The sequence below is a fragment of the Prionailurus bengalensis genome, chromosome D4 (assembly GCF_016509475.1).
Source record: "Prionailurus bengalensis isolate Pbe53 chromosome D4, Fcat_Pben_1.1_paternal_pri, whole genome shotgun sequence".
Taxonomy (NCBI): Eukaryota; Metazoa; Chordata; class Mammalia; order Carnivora; family Felidae; genus Prionailurus; species Prionailurus bengalensis.
In genome coordinates, this window is record NC_057359.1 from 15,257,153 (window position 1) to 15,280,775 (window position 23,623).

At 37.7% G+C, this 23,623-nt stretch overlaps 1 protein-coding gene across 1 annotated transcript; it reads left to right on the forward strand.

The window, feature by feature from the left end:
- Window positions 1-1,291: 1,291 nt before the first annotated feature.
- On the forward strand, window positions 1,292-20,614 carry ANXA1 (annexin A1). The gene is made up of 13 exons (XM_043566922.1): window positions 1,292-1,655; window positions 8,437-8,516; window positions 8,610-8,718; window positions 9,243-9,337; window positions 10,422-10,535; window positions 10,962-11,052; window positions 13,182-13,261; window positions 13,711-13,767; window positions 15,351-15,444; window positions 16,303-16,398; window positions 17,484-17,542; window positions 18,943-19,065; window positions 20,270-20,614. The coding sequence occupies exons 2-13, from the start codon at window positions 8,451-8,453 to the stop codon at window positions 20,321-20,323; spliced, it is 1,038 nt and encodes a 345-aa protein (XP_043422857.1). The 5' UTR covers window positions 1,292-1,655; window positions 8,437-8,450; the 3' UTR covers window positions 20,324-20,614.
- The last annotated feature ends 3,009 nt before the right edge of the window (window positions 20,615-23,623 follow it).

Here is a 23,623-nt window from a genome sequence, read left to right on the forward strand (position 1 = left end):
GACATGTATAATATATATTATATTATATATTATATATAATGATACACATATATACATATACACATATACATATAATATACATATATATGTGTGTGTGTATATATATATATGAATATATATATATATATTTATATAATGATATGTATAATTACCTGAAATATTTCTGAGGAAAACAGGCAAAAAAACAAACCCTAAAATGCCCCATAAACTGTACCATACACCATGACAGAGTTTACAGCTCTGCATAGTTTAATGGAAACATCACATAGAATCTTGTAAAGTTTTGTGAAGAATAAAACTGAACCACCATTGAGGCTACCAGAACCAGTTTCTGTTCCTTGTGGCAAGCAGGAAATGTCTTGGGGCACCTGTTTTGTACTAGATGCTACTCTAGTAACCCTTTCACTGTATAGCTTGAGTGCCTTCCTTTAGTGTTCAACTACTCTAGAATGTCAGGGATCTATGCATATCTATCTGTACAACTGATTCTCTATAAAAGAAACGCCGTAAATAGGCCTTCCTTGAATGCCAATACCTTTTTTTGAATGTCATAATGATCATATTTCTAGCATTAACTTCGTTTGTAATTTTGGGACAATCTGGAGCTTTATTTCTTTTCTATTTCTTACTTATATCCACCAGCCATATATAAACACAAGAAGTCTTTTATTTTAAGGAAAGAAAATTGCTGGTAAAATATAAAAATAAAAATTATTCAGCACTGCATGGTGTTAAAATTTACAATATATGTATGTGTGTATATATATATACATATACACATATATATATACATATATATACACACATATATATATAATTTCTCAATTGTCACAAGAATTCTAGTGGGTAGGCAGCTTAGATAATATTATCCCTAATTTACAAAAGTAGACAAGTTCAGGGGCACCTGGGTGGCTCAGTCAATTGAGCATCTGACACTTGATTTCGGTTCAGGTCATGATCTCACAGTTTGCAGGATAGAGCCCCGTGTCGGACTCTATACTGACAGTGCAGAGGCTGCTTGGGATTCTCTGTCTCCCTCCCTCCCTCTCTGCGCCCCCCCCCCCCCCGTGCATGTGTGTGTGTGCTTGCACACACAGTAAGTAAATAAATAAACTTAAAAAAATAAAGTAGACAAGTTCAGGGAAATTAAATATATCCCCAAGGTCACATAGTAACTAGTGATGGAGCTAAGATTCAAACTAAAAGGGTTTTTCTTAGGTTTATTTTGTTTTGAAGTGTATACACTTTCCTTTCACAGCCTGTTTAAAAAAAGGATGCCAATTATTAGTATCAGGATTGGGGTAGACAGTACTGCATCCTTGGAAATCGACTGCAGTCTACTTTCTCTGGAAAAAGCAGTGCAAGCTAAAGAGGAAAAAAAAGTCTGTCTTTCCGTGTTTTCCCCCCCCCCCCCTCTATGCAGTCAGCTAGGAGTTGGTTCAGCTAGTAGTTTTGCAAGACTTGTTTCACTTTGTTTCTCGGCCGAGGCTGAGCCACGTACTTCAAACAAAGGGCAACCAATTACTAACTTCTGGTTGCTAGGTGTGGTCTCCTTTCAAATTCTATAAAATCAGAAGCACTAGACTTCACTTCTAGTGTGAAACCTTCAGAGGAGAATCTCTCTCCAGTGCTTTGGAAGAAGGTGAAGAAAAAGGGTAAGTCTTAGTTTTCTTTTTAGTTAGCTTTGATTGTTCTGAAAACTTGTCCCATCGTGATGTTAATTGTTACTGCTTCTCCAGGATTTATGGCTAGCTGCATTTAGTATGTTTTGATAAATCTTTCTGTAAAATCACATTGGGTATTTATATGTCGGAAATCACAAATTGTAATGTTTTCTTTTATATAGTTAAGAGTTTTACAAATATGGGCAGTTTGCTTAATACTGGCTTATTGCACTGTTGGTGAATTACCATAGAAGAAAAAGGGAAGAATGTGTTTTCCTCCTATGAGTTACACATTTCCAAGAGCTGTGTGTGTGTGTGTGTGTGTGTGTGTGTGTTACATGGAAATCATGATGGAGGGTGGATACTTGTAGGCAACCAGTACAGAACAGAAGTGCTGGAGGGGAGTTTCAGGAAACTGTTTCAAAATGGCAGGACTATTTCCTCTCCTCTCCTATCCTTTCCTCTCCTCTCCTCTCCTCTCCTCTCCTCTTCTCTCCTCTTTCTCTTTCTTTCTTTCTTTCTTTCTTTCTTTCTTTCTTTCTTCTTTCTCTCTCTTTCTTTCTCTTTCTTTTCTTCCTTTTCTTTCTTTCTTTCTTTCTTTCTTTCTTTCTTTCTTTCTTTCTAAGAATTAGATTCAGACCTCATAGTGATAATTATGCCCTTTGTAATTTACATTGAAATTACGTTATGTTTATTTATGCAGTGTAAATAAGAGGATCCACTGATTAATCATTTCATTTAAAGAGGGTGTGGCCACATTCTTATTCCTGGAGTCTCTGTGTCATACACAGGTTTTTCAAGTGTGGATGTGAAAACCTAAGGGGAAGGAAAGTATTTTCTGGGTGGTGTCAGATAAGTTATTCCTGTAAATGCTAGCTGGGTCCTCTAAAAATTATTTTCCTTAGTAGCAAAAGCACCAAACAAATCCAAGGTAGACTTTTTACTGGTGTTGGATATATTTGCAAAAGTGAGAGAATTCGAATCATCATATATCCAGCTATCATTTATTACAAGTGCTCCTTTGAGAATTTTTCTTAGTCCATTTTGAATGTTAAATTAAATGCCCTGGCATCTAACTTTTAATGCTAGCTTGATTAAGAAGGAAGTGCTCTTTCTTGCCCTGTTTATATTTAAAATTCTGCATGGACTTTGAAAAAATAATATTCCCCTCTGCCCACAGAAATGTATTTTGATAGCTAGAAGGGAAGGCGCATTGCAAAATGATTCAAATGCGGTAAAGCACTGGTTCCCTAATTCAGAAATGGCCTCCTCCCCAGAAGTTCTGTCAACACCCTGGCCCCCAGGCTCAACCACACAAGGCAGATAGCCAACCTTTGATGGATGTTGACAAAATAGTTAATAATAACATTATGCAGCGTTTCGTGCTTATTAAATGCTTCCTCCACCCAAAGAGCTGCAAAAGTTGAGTTTTGTTTATGATGTTAGTTTGCTGAATCGGTTGTTCTTAATCTTCTCTAAACCCTGGAGCTGTTTTTAAAATCAGAGCTAAGCAGCTAAAACAGTGGACCTTGTATTTTTCAGCGATCAACCCAAAACAGTTTTTGGAGGAGATGAGTTCATCTTTCTTTAAAACAGGATAAATTTTTATCAGAAAGATCAGAACAGATATAATTTATATAATACCTTCCTTAATTATGCTAATTTTCCCCACCTCCATCCACTTGAGATGAAATTTAAGATAGGCACCTCAGAGCTATTATGCATTGTAGACACTATTTATTCCAACACTCGTATTTTTATAAATGAAGACCCCTGGAGAAGCTAAATGTTTTCTTGAGGCCATATAGTCAGTTAAAGGGAATCCAAATAAGGCTCAGAACTCTTCAGTTCTTATTTTATATCCTATAGCTATGAAGAAACGTTTGTGAAATGTATAGGTATGTTTCCTAAATAATTATCACTGATCCACTATTTTATTCATTCAATAATACTTATTAATATACTAAATACCAGAGATTGGAGGTGCATGATGAATAGTAGATTAGCACTGCCCTCATGGAATGCTGCTGGGGCATATAGACGGGTACATAGAAAGTGATAATACAGAATGGTAGGGGCGAGTGTAAGGGGACAGGAGGACATCTTGGAAGAGGCACAGAACTTCACCCAGTTGAGTGTTGAACGCTTGAAAATTTTCTGGAGGATGTGAAGAGGTCTATGCTGAGTCTTTTTAGAAGCAACAGTCTGGCAAGGGAAGCAAATACGGAGGAAGAAACAGCATTCCAAGCAAAGGAAACACCCTATCCAAAGGCCTAGAGGCAAAACATTCATGAGAGTACCTTTCATAAAATGGTTCTTCATGAATGAGTCATGCCTTTGTATAGTCTAATTGGTTCCCTTACACCAGCAGGTAAGGGAAGGTCCTGTGAATATATATATTCAAGGGAAAAACTGAGCACAAGCCAAAGCATTGAAGAATAAACCCCCAAGTGCTAGGGTAAACTTTGCCACAGTCTCCATGGGTTCACTGGTAATGAAGCTGATTCTCGAGTGTGAGCTCTTAAAAATAACATTCCTGTCACTCACTGTCTTTTTAGTTGTAAGTGTAAAACAATTTGCAATACTTTGGAATCAGAAGGCATAGATTTATGTATGACTTGATGTTTGACAGCTTCTGTCTAGAAAACTGCCAGAAAATTACACTGTTTTTCCCAGGTAGAAAATAGGAATGAAGATGCTGTCCTATGCAAGAATTAGTTGCTGCTGGTATCTATGGATAACTCTGATCATTCTAGATTGTCACCAGGATGCATGAGAGACCATAAAAATCGGCTTCTTCTGTTTACAGATCTTGGAAGTAGCCTTTCATGAGGCCGACCGAGATAGAACTTGCGATTTAAAACAAGAAAGAAACACAAACAAACAAACTTTTGTAATAATTTCAAACCTTCAGAAAAGTTTCAAGAATATCACACAGAATTACCATTGTACGCAGATCCCACAATTGTTAGTATGTCACATTCACGTTATCCTCTTCCTCACTCCACCCTCTCTGTGTTTTTTTCTGTAACATTTGAGACAATACTACAGATACAATGGCCCTATGCCTCTAAATTACTTCTGTCTCTCTATATTAAAAAAACAAGGACATAACTGTCATGCAGTTTTTGAGAAATCAGGAAATTAACTTTGATACAAGCCTTAGTGTTTTCAGATTTTGAGCTGGCCCAATTACTAATGTACCATTTCTGGAATACCTTTATCTTATAGTGCTGTAAGCATGGATCCTGTATTCTGCCTAACATCTTGGGCATACTTTTTATGTGTGTTTACCCTCTGTAATTCCTTGCTGAATGAGATGAAGAAAGCTCTCTTATGACACATAAATATACACAAAAATGCTCATCTCTAGAAAGTTACACATTTATGCACAGATAAATGAGATTGGTAGGCAGTGCATGTTCACAAACAGATCATTCACTAGAAGAACTCTGAAATACTGTTAATTTCCATATAGGTCAACCTATGTATAAATCGCCAATTTCGTCTTCAAATTAGATCATGTTAAAGACTGAGATAATCTTGGATAATGTGAATCTTGGATAATCTTGGATAATGCTGGTTTCAGAGTTCACTAGTACCCAGATTTTATATATATATATATATAGAGAGAGAGAGAGAGAGAGCGCACCAAGGTATGTTAATAAAATAATACATACCCTACAAACGTTGCAACTAAAAAAAAAAGAAAAAAGAAAATCTTTTGCAGATTCATAGGGTAATTTATTTTTTTTAACTCTACAATTCTATTTTCTAGACCAAATTTTTTCTCTGCATAGTAATAATATCTGATATCTATATAACAAGTAACAGTCTATAAAAGATCCTTGTATGCATTATTTATCTAAAGTAAAGCAAGTGTTACCTTCAAATTATTGAATATATTTTATCAAGGTACAAAATGCCGTTTTCATGCGGAGGGTAGTTACAGAAGAGACAGAATGGTTTAGCAGTTCAGTTTGGCCAAAATGTTTTTGCTGTGGTATTTGTAAAGTATGTTGCAACTGTTAAAAATTTCTGCTAATACTTGCAGTCGACATTGAGCACTTAACTACTGGTACATGATAAAATATTTTTCCTTTAGGGCAATTTCTTACATCCTGCCAGTATCCCTGTGTCCTCAAGCTAAGAGCTAGTAGATATTATTTGGCTGGATTGAGATTCCATTTTCCTCAAATTGCTTTTCTGAGACAGTCTATTCAGACTACTTTTCTTTTCCAGACCGTGCTTTTAGACCATCCAAATTATTTCATTTTTTAAAATTATTTTTTAAAAACATTTTTTATTTTTAAAAGAGAGAGACAGAGTGAGAGTGGGGGAGGGGCAAAGAGAGAGAGGGAGACATGGACTCCGAAGCAGGCTCTAGGCTCTGAGCTGTCAGCGCAGAGCTCGACACGGGGCTCAAACCCACAAACCATGAGATCATGACCCGAGCCAAAGTCAGAGGCTTAAACAACTGAGCCACCCAGGTGCCCCAAGACCATCCAAATTATTTCAGATTATAAGATCTAGGAACCCAGAAGATATGTTACAAAGGTGTCTCCTCTATAAACTCTGTTGTGTCAAATAAATTATTCAGCCCCCTTATTTGTGTTGTTTGGTGTTATGTGAAGAAATCAATGCATTATGTGAGCATTTTTGGAGAAGTGAAAAAAAATGAAGCACAGTGAAGTTTTCATAAAATTTGTGTTGAAGTTCTGAGGTTCATTTTTAAAATTATGTTTGACAATATGCACAGTCTCTGGTCTATTTTGAGGGTTTTTTTTTCCAGTTGAAAAGAGTGGAAATACTGGAATACATATTTTACTGATGGAAAAGTACTGTGCTAAGTGACCAATCATATCACTCATTTTGAGGATTCTACTTTACGAAGGGCATGGCTGAGATTATAAAAATGGAAATTTCAAATACCTGAAACCTTGCCAGAAATTACTAGAAGTTCTGGATGTGCCAATGACATCATTGGAAAATGAATCTGCTTGTGCCAACAGCAGTGGCCTCAGATTATGACTGTAACAGGAAGTAAAACCTTGTGCAAAATTGTACATCATGACTTTACCTCAGGAAATAACTTTAAATCTATCAGTTGCTGGAGGGGGAAGAGGTTATTTTAAACGGATGCACAAAATATTGGTTCTTCTCACTGATGACAGAACAGTAATGTGAACAATCCCCATGATAATTAAGTGGAGATAGTTTCTGCTTTGGATATGGTTTCTCTCACGTATTTAATCTCATTACTTGAAACTGAGGTTATTTTTCAGCAGGTATGGATGAAAGATTTCGTCTGAACATGCTGTTAAGGAGTCAGGTTATGGGTTTTACTTCTCACGATTCATTTAGCTTCTGATGAAGAATTTCAAACTACTGAGATTTCCCTTCCAAACTCCTTCAGATGTATTCATGGGCGTAGTCTCCAGAGGGATAAACAAAGCGGTATGGAGAGATATGTCAACCTTGCTCACGAACGAGCCCCTCAAAACACATCCCCAGCCCGAAAGGATCACTGAGAGCTTCTTTTGTGGACAAAACAGGGAACACACGAGTTTTTCAACATGCTTCAGGTTTTAAAGATATACATGGTTGATTAAGTAAAAATACGGCAGAAACATGGTAGCAATTAACAAAATTTCAAGACAGAGTTTGTGGAAAGGGGACATCTATGTTGCAGTATCACCCTGATGCTTCCTATGAGAACAAAGAACCTCTTATAAAATCTGGGTTTTTTGTGTGTTGGATGGAAAACCATGAAGGACTAATATTTAGGACAGCTCAGCTAGGAAGAAATGTGAGGGTGGCAATTGCTTCAAATGCTGAAATAATTTTATACCAAGGAATGCAAAAGGAAACAATTATTTGAGGGGGAAATGCCACCTGACTATCTCTTTATCAAGCTCCTTTAGCGTTTTGAGCCTGAATCCACGCCGGCAGATTGTCACAGACTGTTTTACCTTATAAATGTAAATAGAACATTATGCTTTTTCTCCAGCCATTACTTTTCTTTAGGCCCTCACCAAATCCTACCCAGATTCTCTAAAGGCCTATTAAATGGTCTCCAATCTTTCATCTTGCCCGTCTCTTAGCCATTCTCTATGATCTAGGATGAGTGATCTTTCTGAAATATAAATGGAATCGTACTGCTCTTTCTAGAAATCCATTCATCTTTTCCCAAAGCGTTGGAGATAATTTAAACCTCTTTGGATTGGGCTTCTGCCAAGATTTCTTGCTTTCGTAGCGTCCCAAATATGACAGCCTTCTCTCTGTTGTGTTCTCTTTAACTTTTCTGTCAGGTTAACCTTGACGCATTCCAAGAGAGGCTCAGATCAGCCAGCATTTAGCTTTTGTGTTTTCCCGCAGGAAGCATGCACTAGCTTGAAGCTCTCTGAGGAAAGCATGATGTTTGAATATTTTCTGGACCTTCAGTGCTTGGCATATGGTAGATGGTCTATAAATTTAGAGCAATGAAGTAAATCACCAACCCCACTTGTAGAATCATCTGGCCCCTAAAGGTTAGGACTGAATATGCCAAGAAAGAACCAAGTTTCTGAATGGTGGGTGAGGCTCGGTGTTTCTGTTCAAGGGTCAGACTCTCCTTTTAAAGAGCTTACATCTAGCATTTTATTATGCTCCTAAATGTAATCCTTAAGTAAGGTCAAGACTACTCTATGTCTTATGTATGCAAGAGAGTAGAATGGCATATATGTGCTGTAGGTTTTTGTTTGGTAAAAGCATCTACCTGTTTTCTTTCCAGATACTTCTTTGAAAATGGCAATGGTATCAGAATTCCTCAAACAGGCCTGGTTTATTGAAAATGAAGAGCAGGAATACGTTGTAAGTCAAGTGACAATAAAATAACTTAGTTAAGATTAGAAGAGAAGCTAGTATGAAGGAGTGGACGTTATTCTATGTCTGTCTCATCCACAGAAAACTGTGAAAAGCTCCAAAGGCGGTCCTGGGTCAGCAGTGAGCCCCTATCCTAGCTTCAACCCATCCTCGGATGTTGCCGCCTTGCATAAAGCGATAACAGTCAAAGGTAATCATGTCTCCCCATAACCGCCCCTCCTGGACATTTCAGAATGGCCACTAGAATGGCTATTGAAAACCGGCCATGCGCAGTGGGAAAGGTCTGTTTCATTTTGAAGATAAAAAAAAAAAAAGATTTCTTCGTCAAAAGAACTTAGGAATTTTCAGCACTTGGGAAATTTGGGTCAAATCAGTAGAATCTCTGTTGCTACGACTGATATTTTTACCAGCTCATTTCCAGCAGAAACTCAATGCTGGAATCAACACCTCTCCTCACATCTAGGGTTTAAATCAGGACCAAGCACTGCAGCTATGAGGGTCGGGAACAGTTTCTCTTTCTTTCTCCTTCAGATGGAGGAAGTGACATCTGAAACGCTTCCCTTTAATGCTGCCTTTATATCTTAGGCTGGTATAATTTCCATTTCTTAGTTTTCTAGAACTTCATTTGGGCCATCTTGGTAATTAATTATTTTATGTCAGTTATTGATGATGAAGAAAATTGATTTTAAAAGCCTAGTGGTCTTTTATTCCCAGGTGTGGATGAAGCAACCATCATTGACATTCTGACTAAGAGAAACAATGCGCAACGTCAGCAGATCAAAGCAGCGTATCTCCAGGAGAAAGGAAAGGTAGGTCGAGTGGTACATTTAGACATTTAATTTCAGTTACGTTTATGTATAAACATGGATTTTGAAGCACAATTCACCTATTCTTTTTTCAGTCTCCAACACTATTTTCCCCTTACAACTAAGACGAGGATGACAGTATTTCCTTGCTTGCTTGCAGTGTAATCAATTCTAGCAAATTTTCTGGTTTCAGACATGAGTCGTCTTGGTGCTTTGCAGATGACTTTTATATTGAAGACCAGTCTTTAATTTGAATATAACAAATATCGAGAGTACTCTTGGCAGTAAAGAATATGTTCTGATTGATATGTGTGTTATGTTAAATTTTAAATTGAGTGATTAAATGTCTGAATGTAAAGTTTATACATATAATTCTACTTTAAAAGTAAGCTTTGTATTCTCTATACCAATAATGGGTAATATTTTTAAGGAGTCCAGTTAGAAAATGATATAATACCAGTGCTTGATTGTAATGCTTATTTGAGCAGTGAAAACCTCAAAGGCTGGAAAATTATTAGTACATTATTTTTGAAGTATTCTTACTACTCTTTCTGTTAAAATACAAACTCCTATGTTTGAGCCTTGTGATTTTCTTCCTGTGTAAAACATCAAGAGAATACTTAAAGAAGTCCTTTATGAGTTCTCAGTGTAGGGCACCTGGGTGGCTCAGTCAGTTGAGCATCTGACTCTTGATTTCGGCTCAGGTCATGATCTCACTATCGTGAGATTGAGTCCTGCATGGGGCTCCATGCTGAGTGTGTAGCCTGCTTGAAATTCTCTCTCTCTCTCTCTCTCTCTCTCTCTCTCTCTGTCTCCCTCTGCCCCTCCCCTGATTGCACTGTCTCTAAAAGAAAAAGAAAGTTATCAATGAATTCAGCGAATTTCATTGTAATCACTCTAGATCTAAAAAATGAAGGTAACATTCTAAATGTCATATTTTGTACCTGAATGAAAGGAGCTCTAAAAGGTGGCTGGATTTAGCAATCAGCAGTAAGATTACCTAACAGTCAGGTAACCCCACAATGTGGTACTACCCAGCATCAGCATTTACTTATTAGAGGCCCTGATTCTAATCTCTTGGTTATAGCCCCTGGATGAAGCTCTGAAGAAAGCCCTTTCTGGTCACCTCGAGGAAGTTGTTTTGGCTCTGTTAAAGACTCCAGCCCAGTTTGATGCTGAAGAGCTTCGTGCTGCCATGAAGGTAAATGGCCTTATTTAACCAAAACTCCTTTCAAGAGATTGTATAGACCAAGTCCACTTACATGTCTTCTTATATCCTCAGCATCCAGTACAGGGCATGCCCATCAGTGAGAATAAAATGAATGAATGAGTAAATAAATAAATGAATGAATGTTGGACTTAGCAGCTGTATTACGTCCAGTCTTTTCATGATGTCACTGCAATGAATCATACGCCTCACTTTTCACATCTTTGTGCAAAACACTGGCTTTAAATCCATTTTGTTTTTAGAGCAATATAATAGCGTTTGTTGTAATCGTTAAATATTGTGGATATTTACTACATACCGTGGGAAAGTTACTAACTGTCAGATTCAAACGAATTTTGGGACACAAAAGCTAGCAGATGCTCTTGAATAAGATTTTCCTCCATTTCTTCTTTAATCCAGGGCCTTGGGACTGATGAAGATACTCTGGATGAGATTTTGGTATCAAGAACTAACAAAGAAATCAGAGAGATTAACAGAGTCTATAGAGAAGGTATGTTTTAATGCCCAACAGTCCAAATCGCCTCTTGGAAACTAAATGTGGTATGTGTTTCTCAAAGCTGAATGTGGATATTAATAATGGGGCTTTGGAAATTCTACATATTATAATTTTTCTCCATTGTTCGGCATGTGTCAATGCATGCACACGTTGTTACCAGACAGCACTCGAGTTGCCAGGGTGCTGATGAGGGAGACAGCATCCCACCCCTCATCAACGTTGCACTTTAATAGAAAATGTCCTTCTAGCACAAATGGCCACATGTTACTGTAATGGAAAACTCAATTCATTAGCGCTGAATTTAAAGAATTAACTAAAAACATTTCTATTTTTCTGAGATTTATGTCCAAAAAATGTCCCATTGTTTTTTATTTTGGAAAGATAACAAGAACAGAAATTTCCACACAAAATATTCTCCATTGGCCCTTGAAAATGTAGAGTCCAGGGACGCCTGGGTGGCTCAGTCGGTTGAGCGTCCGACTTCGGCTCAGGTTATGACCTCACAGCTTGTGGGTTCGAGCCCCACGTGGGGCTCTGTGCTGACAGCTCGGAGCCTGGAGCCTGTTTCAGATTCTGTGCCTCCCTCTCTCTCTGCCCCAACCCACTCACATTCTGTCTCTGTCTCTCTCAAAAATAAAATAAACATTAAAAAAATTTAAAAAAAGGGGCACCTGGGTGGCGCAGTCGGTTAAGCGTCCGACTTCAGCCAGGTCACGATCTCACGGTCCGTGAGTTTGAGCCCCGCGTCAGGCTCTGGGCTGATGGCTCAGAGCCTGGAGCCTGCTTCCGATTCTGTGTCTCCCTCTCTCTGCCCCTCCCCCGTTCATGCTCTGTCTCTCTCTGTCCCAAAAATAAATACATGTTGAAAAAAAATAAAAAAAAAATAAAAAAAATAAAAAAAATAAAAAATTAAAAAAAAAAAGAAAATGTAGAGTCTAGTACTTACAATCCTCTGATGGAAACTTTACCATTATGAACTTTAGTCATTATGAACATAAATGAGTCACTTACTCTTTATGTATCTTTGTAACTTACTCTTTATCTCTATTTATAACCATGGGGATGAACGACCAGCCATGGATCATTTTATCTATTCAGTGACACATCTCATTTAAAAGATACACTCAACACTGTAAACAGGGTCACTATCACCGGGTCCTGGTCAGTGTTGGGAATTTTATTAATTTCTATTTCTAGTTTCCCAAGCCTTCAAAGTTTGTTTTCCCATCCTAATATGCGGCACCATACAGGATCTTTCTGCTTGGTTTTCATACCAAGCACAGGGAATACAATAGCCCTTGCACATGGCAATTTAATAAAGGTATCACAATAAGGAAGGTTTTAACCTCATTTTCTGCGATCTCATTATCAGTATTTCTCTTAGATCCATTTATCAGTAATGATAATCAAGAAAGGCATTATTATCAGTTCGTTTTTGCTTGATAAAACATAGTTTACAAAGGTATATGTCCATATTTCTCTATTATATACCAAATATAGTGTAATGATGGCTTATTTAACTGCCCTGTCCTCTACTCAATTATAAATTCAGTTAATTTTTGTGTACTAGAGCATTATTTTTGCCTAGTTAATTAAGGGATTTTCTACAACATTTTAAATCTGTATCTATATATATAATCAATCTATCTGTATATATATTTACACATGTATGCAAAACTATATCACATATAAGATATTTATAACATTTTAAAGTAAATACATAATCTGTGTTCAAGGAAGTACCTCTAGCTTATGGTTTTAAATACATATTCTAATTCATCCCATTGCTTAAATTTTGGCATATTTTGTTTCAAAATTGATTTTTAATCATGTATACCTATGCAATTTATTCTTGCTAGCAAAAGTTTTATGACCGTAGGGTTTCATCCACTGTATTATCTAAATTGCTTTCATTGCCCTATGGAAATAACTTTGATGATCTAAGATTTTACTCGCTCTGATTACTCTGTTTTTATTTAAAAAATGATAATATTTGAGATACGTTCCATAAGTCATTGGACATTTGACACTGCAAATTGTAATCCAGCACAGAGACGTCAGATATTACTACCACCATTATTTGTCACTAGTTTACTGCAAAATACACTTTTCTTATTTCTCAGAACTGAAGAGAGATCTGGCTAAAGATATCACCTCAGACACATCTGGAGATTATCGGAATGCTTTGCTTTCTCTCGCTAAGGTATACTTCAACTAGTTCAGAAAATACCTCCTCCTTTATGAGGAGTCAAGTCTTAGATTTCCTCTCTCTCTCTCTCGAAATAAGCAATTGACTCTCTATTTCTCAAAAAGTGTTATGTACCTGATGTTAAGAGAATTAAGTAAATCATGAGATTACATGCTAGAAAACAACTTACCAGAGGGCACCCGGGTGGCTCAGTCGGTTGGGTGGCTGGCTTCAGCTCAGGTCATGGTCTCGCGGTCGGTGTGAGTTCGAGCCCCACATTGGGCTCTGTGCTGACAGCTTGGAGCCTAGAGCTTGCTTCCCATTCTGTGTCTCCCTCACTCTCTGCCCCTCCCCTGCTTGCTCTCTCTCTCTCTCTCTCTTTCTCAAAAATAATAAACACTTAAAAAAGTTTAAAAAAAGAAATAAAATAAAACAACTTACCAGAGAATGGGGATTTTTTTCAGGGTGACCGATCTGAGGACTTTGGCTTGAATGACGACTTGGCTGATACGGACGCCAGGGTAAGCAAGTGCTCACAAATACTTCTGGAGTCGACCTTCCTATGTCAGATAGGTCTTGCGTTAGGTGGGGTTACCACCTGAGGCCTCTACGTGAAAGCGAACGTTAGATCCTCCTAGAGGCCAGTCACCCCTAATGTTCATTCCCTGAGTGATGCACACCCATTTGTACTTGAACAGAGTGAAACACGTGATCTTTATGTTCTTAATAGATTTCATTTCTCACAAAGTGGGAGGGGATTGAAAGAAATTGATTTGTCATTCTTAAGAATTTTTTTGTTGAGAAAACCCTGAATTTTTTCTTATCATGTCTAAGAAAGGGAAAAATAATTTTTAAGGGGAAAGGGTAAGCACATTGAACCGTCTTTTAACAGTGAACAGTGCAATGAGTTCATACATATAGATGTATGTTTATGTTGTAAAACCATTATTGTAATGATTATAGTTATAAAAATTATAACATTTATATACATTCAAGTATATTGACATATATAATTTCAGTGAGATTGCTGGTTATTTATACACCAATCCATTGGCAACATTAGAGAAACTGTGCCATTTTAGGGCCTGGAATTTCTGTTAAATACAAAAAAAAAAGACAACTATTATTTGCATATGCTTTCCCTATGGGATAATATTATGTCTGTAAATTCATTATGGTGAGTTAACAGGATAGAAACTTATCTGTCCATATTCACTCCCTTCACAATACTGGTACATAATCTTGCACATAAAAGGCACTCATTAACTTTTGGTTGAATAAATGCATACATACCAGATGTTTGTTTGAAAAGTCCAAAATAACTTACATCCACCAGAAGTTCGACCATTTTAATAGAAATCACGCAAGCGTATCAAAGAACAAAAGTTAGCATTTGAATAACTGCCTATAATAAAAAATGATTCTTATTTGCTTGTGACATTTCTGAATTTGCTTTCCATTTTAAGACTATCAGGGCTCTTGGATGTATATTTATGGCAGCTACCTGGATTAATAGTGGCCCAGGAGGATGATGGCAATTAACATTTGAAAGTTAACAGAGCGTGCTTGTGACCATACGACAAAGATTATCTTTTCCAGTTACAAAAGAGGAAAATCTGTACTTCACTAAGGTTAAATTGTTTATCTAAGATTACAGGGCAACTAAGTTCCAGAGTCAGAATTTGAATCCAGAAATCTTAATATCAAAATTCAAGTCTAGGTTATGTTTGAATTATTGATTTATTAGTACCGTTTGCTGGTAGTTACTCTGAACGATCAAGAGTAAAAAAAAAAAAACACCCTGTGTTTAGACAGTCCCTTGGAGTTGTCTTGATATAGAGCATAATCTGAAAGCAATTTAATTCAGCAAATACTTATTCTGCAAACACATCTTCAGTCTCTACTGTTTGCAAGGCACAAACATACCGTGGAAGATACTTGACCAAATACAGTCCCTATCTTTACGGAACTTGCATTCTTAGCGTTGCTTACTGTGAATTGGACACAAAGCAGCTGCCTAGAAAATCTTTGAAGAGATCTAACATTCTTGTGCGGGTATCAAGTCGGCAGATAGTCAAATGTTTACGTTTGTGTTTCTTGATAGGCTTTATATGAAGCAGGAGAAAGGAGAAAAGGGACAGATGTGAATGTGTTCATTACCATTCTCACCACCAGAGCATATCCCCATCTTCGCCAAGGTAAATGGGGGAAAAAAAAGGTTCCTGAAAATTACTTATGGAAGATTCAGGGTTTTTTGAGGACAAATAAAAGAACGGAAAGATAGAAGCCTTAATTAGCGTCTTTCCCATCCCAAGTGGATGTGGTGCTCCTGACCCCTTATTGCCATTTGTACATTTGCCCAAAGTTGAACGGCCACCATTTTATAGTACTTGAAACACACTTTGTGATTTTGGCAGGTAGAACATTATTTCATTATCTTAACTATTTCTACTCTCTCAAAGTATTTGGAATGGGTGTGACAAAATACACACATACGATAAGTGAAATTACAGTGAAGAAAAACATTAAAAACTCAGGACTAAGTGAAGAAAAGGGCACAGCGGTCCCCCCCCCCCCCACTACAAAGCAACAAGAGTTGGCCTTTGAGCACAAGATTTGACTCTGCACCTTTTCGCAGCCAACGCAAAGGGGAAGTCCTAATGATGATCGAAAGTTCATTATCTTATAATAGCACACTGATTTCTAATGATAAAAATAAGAGACATTTAGTACACAGATCTCTATAGAAGGGGAGATCCATTTGGTATGGCACTTGGCTCTGATGTAGTAAGTATCACGGTTGTCAATCACACGCCAGCTCTAATAAATGTCAACACTTGCAAAGCTTTCCCAAAAATATACAGGAGCACCAAAATAGCCATGAGAGTTACATTCCTAGGAGAAGATGAAGTATCCAAAATATGCTCAGTTGAATAATTAGCTTTAAAATGTGTGTTTTGAAATTCAGTCAAGGAATGCTTTGAGTCGCCCTGCTTTTGCTAGTTTCCCCAAAATAGGATGCCTTGTACATCTCTTAGTTTAAACTTCATATTCAGTGTTTCAGAAGTACGCCAAGTACAGTAAGCACGACATGAACAAAGTTCTGGACCTGGAAATGAAAGGAGACATCGAGAAATGCCTCACAGCTATTGGTATGTGGTCCTGCAGTGGGGAGGGTTTTCTAACCTGAAATGGTCAATGCTGTCCCATAATTTTTTTAAAAAATAGCTGATATAATAAACTTATATTTCATATAGAGGCAACATGTAAGATAATGGCAATGAATGTTTAGCTAAAGGCATATAATGGCCTTCTTAATAATAAAAGATATTATTCCTTTTATCAAAAAGATGGGCAGGTGGGAAATAACTTTCTGAGCATTTAGTGATGCACCAGGCAGGGCATACCTCTGAGGAAAGTCAGAGTGGTCAGTCATTAGGAGCATGAGATTGGGTTTAGATAAATGCAGATTCAAATCCTGGTCTGCCACTTGCTGATTGACTCATCTTAGTCATAGCCAGAGGGATTAATTCAGTAGGTCTGCAGAGACTTCTGAAAAGGCCTTCAGAAGAAAAAGCCTTTAAAGGTCTCCTGTGCTATCCTGATTACCTGGGAACGTATGTTCTAAAGCAGTGCTTCTCAAACCTTGACGCACTCATGAATCCCCCCGAAAATCTTGTTGAGTGCAGATTCTGATTCAGTAGGTCTGTAATGGGGCCCTGGGATTCTGCATTTCTAACAAGCTCCCAGGTGATGCCAATACCTTTGGTCTACAGATTACACGTTGAGTATCAAGGTAGAGAATATCACTCATGGACGCATGTGTTAGTGTTTTATCAGGCAGTTGCCTTATGTTGAAAGCAAGCCCCATTTCACTTGAAAAAAATTCTTTTTATGACATGAGAAAAGTATTGACCGTGTGCCCACATGGCCTTTAACACCTACTGGTTTCCCCATTTCCAAGAAGAGTATACTCCAGATAGCATGAACCGGAGTTGGTACTGGATGCATTTAAGATACAGGAGGAGATAGGCGACATTGTTGGGGGAAAGATTACTCAGAACGCCATCTAGGGAACGGTTTCTTATAGGCCAAATATCCGTTATGAGGTGGGGGGATGAGGAACAGAAGTGTAGAATAGAATCTTGCTGGTGAAACTGTATTCCTTATGTTTCCTTCATACGTGTCTTTCTTGTCATGTGGTAAATATGTCAACTTAAGTGTGCCTGTCTTGCAGTGAAGTGTGCCACAAGCAAACCGATGTTCTTTGCTGAGAAGCTTCATCATGCCATGAAGGTAACGTTGTGTGTATGTGCTTTGCTTAGGGGTAAAATTATTGTTTGTGGGGAGAGCAACAGAAAACTTCATATCGTCTACAAGCCATGCTTATTTTAATATCTCCCTCCTAAAAAGAATCATTGTTCCATCTAGTGCAAAAGGCAATACCCTTCCTTATTAGCATAAAATTCGGTCAGATTTATTGTATTTTTTTACGGGTGAGGTAGTAAGGTGAGCTTGTCGGTAATTGGTGGCTTACTCGTGATTTGTACAAAACCTGAGTCAGCGGAGAAAGGTTACTTTTTCTTTTAAGATGTGATTTTAGTAACCTACTTCCGCTGAGGTTGTGGGTTTTACGGTTTCCTCCTTTCTATGTTTCACTTTCCTTTTTGTTTTTATTGTTATTCTGGCATCCGTGCCCTGGATTCATATTTCATTTTAAGATTTTAAAACGTCATTTTAAAATGACACAAGTGGAAGGTGTTATTAAGATACATTTGCAATAAATACCACTTCAGCCACTTCACTTGAACTTCATTCTCTAGCATGCATCGTCTTGTACAGGATGCCACCTGTATACATATATTGTGAAAAGTCGTCCTTCTTTTTTCCTTTGCAACTCCAAAATAGAGAAGTCCCCAGAGAGAGAGAGAGAGAGAGAGAGAGAGATCTAACTATTTAATTCATAGGAAAGAGTCCCTCTGAAATGATACACATGGTCCACTATGTTGTTCGCAATACAGTCCCAGACCTCGTGCCTGCTGCCATCTAAGGGGATGGTTATCTAGCTGGGTGAGGATGAACGCCTAGCACTGAATAAGAGCAGGAGAAATCAGTGTAGACTTGCCGTCTGATAAACTAAGACCTGATATTTGAATAGGGATTAGCCAGAGGACAGTGGTGGTGGAAGGAATGGAGGGATGAAGCAAGGTTGGTCCAGGAGGAGGACTCCGGATGACACTTTGAAGATGATAAATACAATGAGCGTGAGAGTACATAGTGGAAGAAGAGGTTGTGGGACTAGGCAGACATTGTGAACCCAGACAAAATGTTTGGTTTTCATCCTAAACGCAACCCAAAGACCACTGAAGGTTTTAAATAGATGAATTCGACCATCATATTCGCAAATTAGAAGGTTCGTGTTATTTGTAATTTTTGGAGCGTTTGGACAAAAGAAAGACTGATGATGGAGGACTAATCAAGCGGTGGTAAAAGCTTACACCTGCTGATGCAACAGTTGGATCCCTGTCATTTTATTTCTTACCTGTGTCAAGTGCATGGGTGTGTGTGTGTGTGTGTGTGTGTGTTTGGATGTATGTTTTAATGAGTGAACAAAAGAGCTTCACGTTCAAACCCATATCCTGCTTTACTAAGAGTATGCTCTGACTATGACATTTACCATCATTTGTTTTAAACAGGGTGCTGGGACTCGTCATAAGGCACTGATCAGAATTATGGTCTCCCGTTCTGAAATCGACATGAATGATATCAAAGCATGCTATCAGAAGTTGTATGGTGTCTCCCTCTGCCAAGCCATCCTGGTATGTTGTGGTTTTCATAATGCTCCCTGCCCACCCCCGCAAATGGCAACTTCTTCAAAGAGAAAAGCTGACTTACATATTTGTAGATTGTATGCGTAAGATTAATTTGTTATTTTACCCGATACGTAATTTATTGAACTTTCCCTGGACTTGTGAATTCTATACTGAAAAACCACACACAATTTCCAGCAGTTGTGGAAACATTTAGTTTCCCATGTATAAATTTAGCAAACAAAACATTTTAGTAGAGAGATATAATGATGTATTTTGCAATGACTATTGATTAGAGATTAGAAACTTACTATTGTAAGTTTTTCCTTAATTTTTTTTTAAACATTTTTTTTTTACACTTATTCTTTTTTTTTTTTAATTTTTTTTTTGTTTCAACATTTATTTTTTGGGGGACAGAGAGAGACAGAGCATGAACGGGGGTGGGGCAGAGAGAGAGGGAGACACAGAATCGGAAACAGGCTCCAGGCTCTGAGCCATCAGCCCAGAGCCTGACGCGGGGGCTCGAACTGCTGGACCGCGAGATCGTGACCCGGCTGAAGTCGGACGCTCAGCGGACTGCACCACCCAGGCGCCCCTCCTTAATTTTGTTAATATAAAATGTATAACATGCAAGTTTAATTTTCATTATAATGTTAAAAGTAAAAAAGAAACACAAGTCAAAGGTTTTAAACGTCTTGAAAGATTGAAAGATAGTTGACAGTTTAAAGTTAAGTTGTCACTTACACTGGATAACTAAATCTACCAAGAAAAAGTGAGAAAATCACAGGTTTATCACTTTCTCTCTGGTGAGTGAGTCACATAGTCCTTCTTTACTGTGATATGAAATTATATTGTGTTAAGTTACCCAGTTCTGTGTGGTATTTCATTCTTGGGAAATAATGGCTCTAATATATAACATAGTCAACATATCTGAATCTTGAAAGCTATTGCTTTTTATACAATAATTGATTAACAAATATCAGTTATCTGCTATATTAATTATATGACTTAAGTAAATGACATTTTTATCAAAGATCCTAGAGCTCACATACTATGATATACGTTCTATATCAAAGATCCTAGAGCTCACATACTATGATATACGTTCTATAACTGTTAATCTACAAATATGTAATTCTTCTATGATTAAAAATATTTTACATTGATTGTGGTTTCAGGTAGCATTAAGTATACTCTATTTCTTCATCAACAGGATGAAACCAAGGGAGATTATGAAAAAATCCTGGTGGCTCTCTGCGGAGACTAACATTCCTTTGATGACCACAAGCTTCTTGATCAGAAGACTTTTTCATCATATCTTTTCATTCCATATCATGCACTTAAATAGTCGTTTTCTCAGCAGGATTATAGTCTAGCTAAATGCTTTTTGAAAAATATAGCCTATAAACCATTTTTATATCACAACTCCATATGATAGAGAGTAGCTTTTTTAAACTCTATTTATCCCAAACTATAAAACCTCATAAACAGGTTGTTCTAGTAACATTACCTGAGAAAGATGTTTGTGCAGCAGGAAATAAAATGATTCTGCAAGACAGTTGTGTGTCATTGGTTCTTCTATTCTGATTCTGTGTGTGTGTGTGTGTGTGTGTGTGTGTGTAATGCAGTGGTTTTATTTGGTACCAAGGGAAAGGAGCTTGAATCCTAAATTATAATCATTTAATGAAATAGATTTTGCATATCAAACTTAAGAAAATAGTCAGAGTTGGAAAATGGACTCCTTGCATTTTATCATCTGGGTACAGAAAATGGAGAGCATGTCTGTATAATAATGGATTTATTGCATCGGTATTGTAACAATCGAACATTCTGCTGTGTTTCACGAACCAGTGTGAAGATGAACCAGGAGCAGCAAGTAAAATGTGTCTCTCTGTTAAAATGCACGTTGCATGTTGAGTTTTCAAAGTAACTGTCAAACTGTTTCCAGAGTGGCTGTACCATTTTACTTTTCCATAATGAACGTATGACCGTCTACTTTCTCCACAACCTTGCCAGCATTTGTTACTGTCACTATTTTGTATTTGGACAGTTTGCTTTTTATTGTTGAGTTTGAGAATTCTTTATATGCTCTGGATAGTAGTCCTTTGTCCAATATGCAGTTTGCAAATACTTCCTCTCAGTCTGCAGCTTGTATTTTTATCCTCTTACCAGGTCTCTCTCAGAACAAACACTTTAAATTTTAATGTGGTTCCATGTTTCAGTTTTTTCTTTTATCGATTGTGCTTTTGGTATCACATCTACAGACTTTTTACTAACCTGAGTTCCTGAAAATTCCTCTTCTGTTTTTTCCTAAAGGAAGTTTTATAGTTTTCCATTTAACATTTAAATTTTGTGATCTGTTTTGAACAAATTTTTGTGTAAAGTGTGAAACTTAGGTCAAAGCTCTTTCTCTCTTTTTTTGTTTGCCTTTTTTTTTTTTGCTTGTGGATATCCAATGGCTCCCCCACCCCATTTGTTGAAAAGGCCATCTTTCGTCTATTGAATTGTTTTTGCACTTTTGTAAAAGAAATCAGTTATTTTCCTCTGAAAGTATTCATACCACATAGGTGGCAATCTAATCCAATCTAAACTAATCTATCTAATTTAATTTAATTTATCACCACCAAAAGAATCAAGTTGGGTATTTTAGTTTCTGACCATTCTAGCTGCATTCACCTGATTGCAGCTTTATTTGCCTTGACCTCTACACTTCACTTTCTTCCACTTATATCTGGTCCCATGCATCCTATGGAACAGTCATGATGGCTTGAGTCCTGATATATCAGCCAAAGGAGGCTGGCAGAAATGCCTATTACAGTCTCTGGATTTTTTAGTTCTTTTGCTATTACATAAGATACCACCCTGGTGTGTTTCCTTGGGAAGGACAAGTACCTGAGTGGGAAATTAGAGGTGGAAAAGGACTATAGTCTCCTGCTCCATTAGTTTTTCCAGGGCCCCTTGGGTGACTCAGTTGGTTGAGCATCCGACTTTGGCTCATGTCATGATCTCACAGTCTGTGAGTTCAAGCCCCACGTCAGGCTCTGTGCTGACAGGTCAGAGCCTAGAGCCTGCTTCAGATTCTGTGTCTCCCTCTCTCTCTCTGCCCCTCCCCTGCCCATGCTCTATCTCTCTTTGTATCAAACATAAATAAATGTTTAAAAAATTTTTTAAAGAAGAAATTACTTTTTCCATGTGGATGAGATATTCTTCTTGGTAAACTGTGGTATAGGGTAAGCCTTGGACAATATTATCCATAAAATGGTTAAATTCTAGGAAAAAATCCCCATTCCTTCCATTTGCCTTTCTAACTCACACTAAGGTTTTAGCTCTGTGTCAAGACAACAGTTCTTCCAAAACATCTTCCTGGACACTCAAAATCTTGGTCAGGGCCCCCACCTCAGTGTTCCCTGAATACCATATCACAATTGCCTGTTCAGTTGTTTTCCCTTCTCTAGGTTTTGTAAGGATACGGGCTATGTTTGTTTTATTCCCTTCTGTGTTTCTAGTACCCTACCTGGTCCCTAGAAGATAAAATACACTTACATTTTTAAATACGCAAATAAGTCAACAAACACATAAAACACGTAGCCAGCATTTTGCATTTGCCAAAAAACTGTCTATTACTCCTTTTGGCTGATGCATGAATTCTTGTACGCTTATGGTGATTTTGTTAACACACACAGACATACACAGAATTCTCATTGATTTGGGCATGGAGGAGTAGAAACTATAAATTACCAATGATAAATTTCTCAAACAAAATAGTGATAATAGTTTCAACAACATGCATAAACACAGGAACAATACAAAAGGGAGAATATTTAACAAATCCATCGAGGCTCAACACACATATGCTTTACATACTTCATCTGTGGCTAAATGTCTGCTAAGGTAGCTGCTTCTATATTAGTTTTATTTACCTGCATTTTTCTTTATCATTAAATAAGAATACCCATTGCAGTGACTCACCTCTGCTCTCTGTACCCTGTGTGGCACCTCAACAGACACCTCTGTCACCAGAATGCTGAGGTCAAGTGATTTGAGCATGACTCCTTTTTGACTTTCTTTTTTCCTCTTTTGTTCTTGTTCCTACAGGCCTCACATGGAATGCACAGGGATAGTTTCTACATATATATCAATTAATTTTGTGGTCCTCTGTAATTAACAGAAAAAGATGAGTAACAATGGCTAAATAGAATTTTTTTTTTCAACGTTTATTTATTTTTGGGACAGAGAGAGACAGACCATGAACGGGGGAGGGGCAGAGAGAGAGGGAGACACAGAATCGGAAACAGGCTCCAGGTTCTGAGCCATCAGCCCAGAGCCTGACGCGGGGCTCGAACTCCCGGACCGCGAGATCGTGACCTGGCTGAAGTCGGATGCTTAACCGACTGCGCCACCCAGGCGCCCCTAAATAGAATTTTTTTTTCTGCAAGAAACCCCGGGGAAGACCACTGCTTGCAATGACGCTAAATGATTTCAGAAATGTGATCATTTGGCCTTTCCCTTATATTGATTATCTCATGGCTTCAAAGTGGCTGCCAGAGCTCCAGACAACGTCTCTGGG